General features: G+C 34.6%; 2 protein-coding genes across 3 annotated transcripts; one reads left to right on the forward strand and one right to left on the reverse strand.

Moving 5' to 3' along the window:
- The first annotated feature begins 655 nt into the window (after window positions 1-655).
- On the forward strand, window positions 656-4,733 carry borcs8 (BLOC-1 related complex subunit 8). Of its 2 annotated transcripts, XM_059569459.1 has the most exons (7): window positions 656-806; window positions 984-1,096; window positions 1,962-2,026; window positions 2,120-2,227; window positions 2,412-2,497; window positions 3,815-4,009; window positions 4,629-4,733. In XM_059569459.1, exons 1-5 carry the CDS (start codon window positions 770-772, stop codon window positions 2,473-2,475), a joined length of 387 nt encoding a protein of 128 aa, XP_059425442.1. In that variant the 5' UTR covers window positions 656-769; the 3' UTR covers window positions 2,476-2,497; window positions 3,815-4,009; window positions 4,629-4,733. The 2 variants fall into 2 exon arrangements, with proteins under 2 accessions (XP_059425442.1, XP_059425443.1); XM_059569460.1 differs by lacking the exon at window positions 2,412-2,497 and having other exon boundaries at window positions 4,629-4,730.
- tmem221 (transmembrane protein 221) lies at window positions 3,074-5,781 on the reverse strand. Its single transcript, XM_059569455.1, has 3 exons — window positions 5,289-5,781; window positions 4,621-4,706; window positions 3,074-3,720 (listed from the first exon to the last, which is right to left on the reverse strand). The coding sequence occupies exons 1-3, from the start codon at window positions 5,576-5,578 to the stop codon at window positions 3,227-3,229; spliced, it is 870 nt and encodes a 289-aa protein (XP_059425438.1). The 5' UTR covers window positions 5,579-5,781; the 3' UTR covers window positions 3,074-3,226.
- Window positions 5,782-9,796: the final 4,015 nt, after the last annotated feature.

Genomic DNA, 9,796 nt, shown 5'->3' on the forward strand with positions numbered 1-9,796 from the left:
TGAGCATAAAAAAGATCTGCATGGTTCAAAGTCCGCTTCAAAAAGAGATATTTTAATTTAACACAAAACACTTTTTAAAAACTACAACAAACGACTCATACAACAACGCATATTTTCCAGGATTTGTGACATCACAAATATCGATGAATGGGATGAGATCTGGTTGAGCTGCGCTAGACAAGTCAACGAGTGTTATAACTATGTCAGAGACACTAGTTTTTCCAAGCCAGACGAACTTAGAGTGGTTACAATCATATTGGTTTAAATCGCGCTCAAAATTATTTGATTCTGACGCATATTGATACTGAAGCTCACAGGTGGCTATGGTAAGGGGCGTGACATTTCCCGACCAGGCACTGAGTGGAGCCAATCACAACACACACTGGCACAGCTAACCAATCACAGCACATTTCGTATTTCAGAAGGCGGGCCTTCATTTGATACAGTAACTATTCGAGCTGTGGGGAGAGAGGTGTTGTAATAATGTAAAATTTGTGGAAAATAATGTTTTTCGAACAACCTAGTATGTGAGCCTGTTCTAGTACACCCCCACCCCCAAAAAATAATGATTCAATGAATTCTTACTGGTGTACTGATTCAAATGATTCGATTCACTCAGATGAATCATAATCTTCAGAACTAGTGGCTAGGAACTAGATATTGTCCTGCTGTTACTCCGGATGATGTTTTGGAAGCACACTTGTAGGGAAACAGCTGCTCTTTGGTAACACAGAAACATATTTATATCATACGTTAATATTTAATAAAAATGGAGGATCAAGAACTGCAGTTGAAAGTAAAAAGAGGTATCATGGATAGATTCCGAGTTGTGTTTACATTATCTTCAACATTTAATTTTCAGTACCGAGTTGATTAGACGCCTTATTTAAGCGTGTCAGTTATCTGATTTGAGATTACACATGATTTAATATGAACCTGATGAAGAGATACTGATTGTATGTTTGGTTTATTTTTTGCTACAGTGACTGATAAATTCACAGAGAGTATGTGTGTTTTGGCCAATGAACCGTCGATAGCGCTTTATAGGTTACAGGAGCACGTCAGGAGATCCCTACCAGAGCTCGTGCAACACAAGGTAAGTGACCTTGTTTTAATGGGTTACATTTGTTCCCTAGCCTATATTGCAGTAATGCAGACAGTGCATTTGCATAAACACTGTAATAAGGTTATTTTAAAGAGATTTGCCTGAATGATTAACAGTTGACCTGCTATATTAGAATCACACAAGTTTCTCTTAAGTATCTCACTTTACATTGTAAATGATAATAGTAAATTATAAAATACTATAATATACTATTCTTGCTGGAAAACAATGCCATACGGTGTAATATATCACTGATATATTATTTCCTGTTAAAGCAAGCAACTGTCTTTCAAAATGTCCTACACTCAATAGTTTTACTTAAGCTTTTTAACTGGGTGTTTGTTATATTCTGTTCTATGTTTTATCGTTGTTATTTATTGTCTAATGTTAAATATGATATATTATTGTCTTATGTTGTGTTTTAATTTAGCCTGTTTTTAGTGCATTGGGTACGATAAAGCATATTATAAATAAAATGAATAATTATTATTACTTAAGCAAACACTGAATTGTTGTACTGATTTATTTTAGACAGACATGCATGTTTTGTTTTATTTTTGTTTTATTTTAATTTATTGCCTTTGTATTTTTGTAGCACTTTGGATTCGGGAATCTTGCATAATAAATCAAATTAATTCTAATATTATTGTATTATCAAGTTGACCTAAGTGTTGTAATTATGAATTTGGAGACTGATGTATTTATTTTGCTTTATCATTGTTATTTATTGTATTTTCTTTTATTTTTGTTGCACTTGGAGTATGAGAAAGTGCATTATAAACAAAAAAATATTTACATTTATTGTTCTCATATTAGCAAGTTGACTGAAGTGCAGTGATGAATTGTGATTTTGTAGACGGACATGCAGAGTTGGGAGGAACAAAGTCAAGGAGCAATCTACTCCGTTGAATATGCATGCAGGTAAGATATGCATTACACAATTGGATTATTTCCATTATATAGAACTTTATTAAATGTACTTCATGTCTGTTCTTGTGTGTGTGTGTCTTTCAGTGCAGTTAAAAGCATGACGAATAGTAGTCTCTATTTCAAGAATATAGATGGTCTGCTCCGGCAAACCATTTCACTGAAGGAACAGATCAGCAGCTCACAGGGTCGAAGGTTGTAGTCACCATCCATTTTAATGCAATTACATGCATTTGCATTATTATTTATTTGTAGTTTTATATATCTCGTCACTGTTAAATGTAAATGTGGCATTGACATCCTGTACATTTTCTTTGCTCGTTTGCTTCACTTTTAATTTGCTCACCTTTTCTGTTTTTAAACATACATGTCACTTCAGTGCTGTGAAACCTGCAATTAATCCAAATGATACACCCACACACACTTCAGTCACACCTCCTTGACTCATGGAAGTCTTTCTCCAAGGTTAGTTTAACTTCATTTTAGTTTTTTTTTCTACATCAGATATGCAGTGTTAGTGTAAATTTGATAGTTTATGTACACAATTTCAGTAATTCTTGTTATTATTTATGACAGAAATTTTAAATACGATTCAGATCAGCTTCTCGTATAAGTTATTCAATTATGCCATTTTTCTTAACCTTTATAGTTGTATTGTTCTGCTCCAAAATATGTCTTTCTAGTAAAAAAACGAGAACAATTCACTATCCTACAGCTACACCAAAATTCTCAAGTATTTCAGTAGTAATATCACATTTTAACAATTAGTCTGATTTCTAACACCTGTCCTGTAAGTATACATGAAAAATACATGTTTACATATTTTGCTTTAAATGTCATGTAAATAATTGAAGATGCAATAATCTGATGAAAAAGAACATTGTGAAATACTTTTCCAATTTGAAAGAACTATTTTCTATTTTAAGATATCTGTGATGCAAAGCTGAATTTGTCTTCAGTGTCACATGATCCTACAGAAAGCAATTATTTAAACTGTACTAATATTACACAATATTAAAGTTTAAAAAACGCAGGCTTACAGAACATAATAGACTTCTTTCAAAAAAAAACTAAAAATCTGAATTATTCCACCAGTGTCTAGGTGTATACACTGTATGTGTGTGTATATATATGACAGTACATATTGTATTATATAATGCCCATCTTAACATCAAACTAGATGTGTGATACCATTCATACTAAAGTTGAGTCCTTGATCGTGGCTTTTCTAGCAAGTACAGATCTCATCTCACTGTTGACTCCGTTCCAGGGTTTGGTCTGTGCTTGAAACAGGCCGGACTCTGTCGAAAGTGTCCGGTGCGTCCATCTGCTCCCACCGCTACTGTAGCCGTCCTTATCACTGCGAGGGCCGTTAGATGCTGAGTATTGCGGTTTAGGATCGATGTGAGCGTGGTTGATGAAATGGCTGTGCTGGTTGGCTAAGCTGTGCTGCCTCCGTGGCTTTTCCGCAGTGCTTAGGTTCAACGTATGGATTCCAGCGATGTTTTCAGGGTTGCTGTGGTACATGGTGTGGACATGTTCATTGCGGAAGTGTTTGGCTGTATGTGCGGCACGTATTAAGGAGTGAATAACGATAAGTAGCAGGACGAGAACACCGGAGGAAAGCACGCACACGCTGGCTATGCCCGTCTCAACTTCAAACACCAGTAACATGTAAATAGACATAGCTGTGAGGGGAAAAAATGAAATATGTATGTCAGATACCTCCATGCTGTGTCATCTGAATGATGAATATAAACTAATGTACTGTTGTTTTCACAGGAAAAGAGCTTTGGATCATGGCATGCATAAGGATGGAGGAGAAAAGCACAACTCTGGGATATAAACTGATGAAGATCTGGATAAAACAATATACCATATTCGCTTGTGGCCACCACTTCATATTAATGATGACTGCTACTCTAAAATATGGAAGCCCATTGTCAAATCACAAAATTACAAAAGGATAAAGTCCCAGTTTGCAAGGTTTAAAGTCAAACTGTGAGATGAAAGTCACTGCAAAGAAAAATAATTGTATTTGCAAGATTTAATGTAACACTGAAGTGAAGTGAACATTATCAAATTTGACTACACAATTATGGAATTTAATATCACAGTTCGCAAAAAAAAGGTGGAACTCCAAAAAAATAAAAATTGTATAGAGAAGTTTAATGTAACACTGCAACATTTAAATTCACATTATGAGATATAAAGTCACATATAGGAAATATAAAGCAGCAAGTAGCCATTGCGAGATCTAATATTGCATTAATAAATAAACTAACATTATGAGAGATAAATTAAACATCACAATTGCAAGATATAAAGACAGTTTTTCTTTATTCTGAGGCAGAAATGGGCTTCCTTACTAAAAATTAAGTAAATCTTTCGGTATTGACATATGATATCTATAAGCTGCTTTTGGAGTTTTGGTTACAATTTGTACACATTTTGCACACGAATTCTTCATTTTTTGTAATAAGGTCAATGTAACTGTTCTGTAAATGTGTATATACTGAACTTAATGATTAAAGTTTTGAAGTATAATTCATGACATGACTTACATGTGATTTTTGTGTAGCACTTACCAGCTAAGTAAACTGAAACTCCAAGGCAAAACAGTCCAATGGTCACATGCCGGACAACCCTGCTATCCAGTAGAAACCAGTCGGCCCTTAGGATATAAGCAAAAGCTGGGATCATTTCTTCTTGTGTGGACGAGTAGCAGGGCCTCGATTTGCAAAAACTAACAAACTGATTTCGAAGACCTGCTAGAATTGGCAACAAGTCTTTCTCTGTCTGTTCTTTATATTAAATACATTGTAAAATGGATAAACCTGGGTTATATCTGAGAAATATGTTCTAGAGGTCAATGTAAAATTCAAAAGTCCATTAAATGTAATTTACAAAGTGTGGCCCCCAAATACTTGGATATTTGAGCTTCATAGCATTTTTACAGAGCTAACTCTTTTTCTCTCCATTTTTTTTTTTGTTTCTCTCAATCACTCGAGGTTATTTTTAGTTCATGAATTAAAGAAATTCTCAAGTTCTCACATTTACTATGAACATCTTCCACTAACGTCCAACAACCAAAAACAGTCCAAATGATTTTTCTATTAAGAGCTTTACAACTGTTTTATCACTTCACAAACTTTTTTCGTAATGTTTTGCTCTAAAAGTCTGCTTTAATTTGTTTTGAAATTCTGTACCTAACTATGGTAAAGTGTCTACTTAATTAAGCAAGTTTCTCCATTACCTTTGTGTATCTGGTTCTCCTCGGCATATTTCAGTAGCGAAATAGCTGTGAAGCAAACACACAATAACAGAGCTCAAGTTGAGTGTCAGAGACAAGGCTGAGAGGACCGTGGAAACGGGCTTTAACACAGCTGTTATCTCACTCGACCCTAAAGGAGACGAATCCTTTATAACAGCCTGTTGCGTTTGGAGCTGGAAGATCAAAATGACGGACAAGACGGACATTATTGCGGACAAAATCCCTAAAAACGCGAGGACCACGAGGGAACGCTGACTGTAGGACTGCGTCATGTCCGACAGTGATTAAATGTCCGATTTACTATGTAAACAAACCGCTGAATCTGCGAAAGTGCATTGAAAAATGACGTTTTCCCACTTTTCCTCGATATCTCCCCACTCTGTTTTCTGTTTGCGGGTTTCTTGACAAGGAAAAACAAACGATGCTGGAGAGGCTGCTGTGGAATGCGCGTGCTCTCGTGCCGCTGTTGTTCAGTCAGAGCATGTGATCCACTTTAAATCCCCAGATTAAAAACTTTTTTCATGCAACAATGGAGTTTTTATTTGGATTTATTCGCACAAGCAAGGCAGCAGCTGGCTCGTTCTATATAAGAGCCTTATTTGGCTCTTGAGAACGTTTCTCCAAAGGAATGCTAATGCCTCTCCGTGTTTTTGTCGTTCATAGCATTCAACAGGTGTAGTGCACTAATTTGAACACTTTTGAACAGGATGGAGATGTGTAAATGTTTCTTATTTTGTCTAAATATCATATTGTTTCATTTAGTACCCTGATCTTCAAATCTCTTAATGCATTTTTTTTTCTTCTTCTGGAGCATCAGTGAGCTTTTGAATCTTCTGTAATGGGAGCATATGAGTCCTTCAGTTTTCCTCAGTGTGAAAAGATGGAACTCCAAATCACACAGTCATTGTTGGAAAGGGTTCAAATACACGGAAACCAAATAATTAGTGGGAGCTGAAGGATTTTTCTGAAGAGCAGCAGGTTGTTTAACTGTTCAGGACAAACCATGAACAACTATCACTAAACAAAAACACACAGCTGTGGATCATTCAGGTAACAACACAGTACTAAAAATCTTTTGAACAGGGTCGCTTTTATAAATTAAACTATTATTTTCTCCTGTGGGCTATATGTAAACATATTTAATGTGAAATATCTTTTTTCAGGTCAGTACTAAATAAACAATAGCAAGCATTTTGAATGATCCCTCTTATTTTGGTAAAATAATTCACATTTTGCAGTTTCTGAAAGTATATAAATGAATATTTATATATTCATATAAAACTAATAAACGTCAATTTGACATCTGATTGGAAACGTCCCATTGACATAATGTAGATGAGCAAACACTCAAAAAATATATGTCTTGCAGATGTAAATGCAAACGTCAAATAGACGTCTCTGTAATGTAGCCTATGTGTGCTAAGCGACTTACAAACATTGTCCAGAATAATACAAACTTAAGGGATATACGAATAGTAAAGGAATATTATAAGTTATAAATAGTCATTTATAGTGTATTTTTCACAATATCTTGCAACGCAGAAGATATTTTCTCTGATTGCACAAGATCTCAGATTCATAAACCGCTAAGTAGCAGCAGTGCGCGGTAAAACCATTTGCCCTGCAAACCAGTGTGTTTATAATGATGAATTGAAAGTACATAATAAGAAATACCTGGAAGTGAACGAAACCAGAAGCCTCACACATTCAAGTTTAAAATGGCAGTTTGTTAACACCTGTAATTGAAAAATTGATCGAGATTTCCCAAATAAAATGTGCAAGACATTTTAAAATTATGCTGTAGGTATAGATAGGCTAATCATAAACAGGCCAATAATACAAATATTTAAAAAACATATTAAAAACAACATCATGCAAGGACTTTCTTTTTTTATTTGTCTAAAGCAGTTACTTCACACTGTAGTATTTCTTATCCTTTAACAAATAACTTAAAGGGTTAGTTAGCCCAATTTGCAAAATTATGTAATTAATAACTCACCCTCATGTTGTTCCAAACCCATGAGACCTCCGTTTATCTTCTGAACACAGTTTAAGTTATTTTAGATTTAGTCCGAGAGCTCTCAGTCCCTCCATTGAAGCTGTGTGTACGGTCTACTGTCCATGTCCAGAAAGGTAAGAAAAACATCATCAAAGTAGTCCATGTGACATCAGAGGGTCAGTTAGAATTTTCTGAAGCATCGAAAATACATTGTGGTCTAAAAATAGCAAAAACGCCGACTTTATTCAGCATTATCTTCTCTTCCGTGTCTGTTGTAAGAGAGTTCAAAACAAAGCAGTTTGTGATATCCGGTTCGCGAACGAATCATTCGATGTAACCGGATCTTTTTGAAACAGTTCACCAAATCGAACTGAATCATTTTAAACGGTTCGCATCTCCAATACGCATTAATCCGCAAATTACTTCAACTGTTAACTTTTTCAATGTGGCTGACACTTCCTCTGAGTGCAAACAAACCAATATCCCGGAGTAATTCATTATTTTTGGGTGAACTATCCCTTTAAGGAACAAGCTTGCTAGAATGCTCAAACGCTTTTTGTTTGGGTTGGTCTGAGTGAAATGGGCCTACTTGCATGACAAGATTATTAAACCGGTGCATATTTGTAGTGTCATTCACAAAAGAATGTATATTAAGAATGATTATTTTGCACAAAAATTTAAATACACAAAAAGAAAGATGTATAGATCTGGAGGAATGGACCAAAGTTTGAGAACACTACGGTAAGAGACCCTGCGACTGCATTGATTTTTGTGTGTGTGTTTTGAAAGTGGTGCAAATAGAGGCAGTAATTGTTGCCTTTTAAAACTGATAAAGCTTAACTTCGTTGCCTTAGAGACAAGCATTGCAGTCTGGAGGACTCAGTTAAAAGGCAATGAAAAGCTTTTTAAAAAATAGCCCACATCCAATCACATGTTCTGATTTCTAAGAACTAGTGCTTGGTTATAAATTCCTCTGAAATGTATGACATTCTATACAAGCAATATCCTGATGAAAAAGGGAAAAACTAACATCTTCACTCTTCGTTTTGTATGTTACAGGTGTAGAAGCAGTTCTGAAGATAGAAAGAGCATCTAGCCTACGGTTGGCCTTTATCAGAAACATTTTATTTAAGAATCTAAATGCTATAAGCATGATATTTAAGATTATTGGCATGAAGGTGAAACGTTGCTTGTTACCTTAACCCTCAATGCGCAGGTGGGGTATTCATTTCTCAGAATGGGCTGATGGGAACTCAAGGTCTGCCGCTGTGCTGAACGCGATAAGCCAGACACTAAAAAAAACCATTGCCTGAAGAATCGCCTGAACATGAACGCTGACCAGAGAGGCTATTTCTGAATCCGAGAGACTCACCACATGTACAAAAACTTCAGGCCGCTGATGTTGTCAAAAGCAGAAGTGAGAAGTTTCAGGGAAAAAAAATTGACACTTGACACTTTCCAGACTTTCCTTTATTCGATATGAGATGCAGTTATGTGGAGCAGTAATTATATGAACTACTATAAATGCATTATACACTTGACTTCACATAAAGGTTCTGGGAACTTAAAAAGGTTTTATACTCTTAAAAATAAAGGTTCTAAAATGAAGAACCATTCTGGGTTCCTCAATGAAACTTTCAGTGAGCAGTTCTTAAAATAAATTGTTTTTTTTCTTAATATGAAGAACCTTTTAATAATGTAGTGAATCTTTTAATAATGTAAAGAATCGTGTTTGACTATGGAGAACCTTTTGTGGAAATGCAAAGGTTCTGTTCAATGTTCTTAATGGAACCATAATAAAAAAAAATTTTTTTAATTTGCACCTTTACAGTGCACACTAGTAAAAGAGGAGAACATTTTAATGTTCTACAAAGAAAAATTTATTCTTTACTTTGATACATATAATGAAGCTTTAAGTCTTAATATGATTATGATTCTGTATGGCTATTTAACTTTCTCACCTATTGTATTTCTGGATCAGAAATCGTATTAGACCTTTGATTTTTGTTTCATTTAATTACATGAATTAACATAAAATAAGAAAAAAATGTACATACAGGCCAGATTGAATTTAATTTAATTCAATAAAAAAATTCTCCAACCCTAAAATCTTAATTTTCTCCATAAATTATATTGAATATTCAGTAAGCCTTTTTAGGCAAGAGACAGGCAAAATTGGTCAGTTTGTGATTTTTAGGCTAATTTGCTTTCATAACTTTTGTTGCATTTTATCTGTTAGAGTTACAATAGATATCTCTTAGAGCCGTTTTCTTATTTGTTTTGATTTTGATAGCCAGAAATCTCCACTGACTTATATATTCTTAAAATTAATTAATATATATATATTCAGAAATTAATCTTTTCTGTCTGTTGACAGTATTTTTTCGAGCATTTATTTATGAAGTGATAAAATAATGTAAGAAAACATTTAATATGTCAGCAAAATTAAATGAAAATTTTGAACTTGGCTTTATACAGTGCTTCGTTTTCT

Source organism: Carassius carassius, chromosome 16 (assembly GCF_963082965.1).
Source record: "Carassius carassius chromosome 16, fCarCar2.1, whole genome shotgun sequence".
Taxonomy (NCBI): Eukaryota; Metazoa; Chordata; class Actinopteri; order Cypriniformes; family Cyprinidae; genus Carassius; species Carassius carassius.

Excerpts from the sequence above, each read along its gene's own strand:
- borcs8 (XM_059569459.1), top strand. The coding sequence starts at position 770 with ATGGAGGATCAAGAACTGCAGTTGAAAGTAAAAAGAG. Across the intron at positions 807-983 it reads GCAGTTGAAAGTAAAAAGAG|TGACTGATAAATTCACAGAG; the intron begins GTATCATGGATA and ends TTTTTGCTACAG. Across the intron at positions 1,097-1,961 it reads CAGAGCTCGTGCAACACAAG|ACGGACATGCAGAGTTGGGA; the intron begins GTAAGTGACCTT and ends GTGATTTTGTAG.
- tmem221 (XM_059569455.1), bottom strand. The coding sequence starts at position 5,578 with ATGACGCAGTCCTACAGTCAGCGTTCCCTCGTGGTCCTCGCGTTTTTA. Across the intron at positions 4,707-5,288 it reads GGAGAACCAGATACACAAAG|GGCCGACTGGTTTCTACTGG; the intron begins GTAATGGAGAAA and ends TTATATCCTAAG. Across the intron at positions 3,721-4,620 it reads AGTTTCAGTTTACTTAGCTG|CTATGTCTATTTACATGTTA; the intron begins GTAAGTGCTACA and ends TTCCCCTCACAG.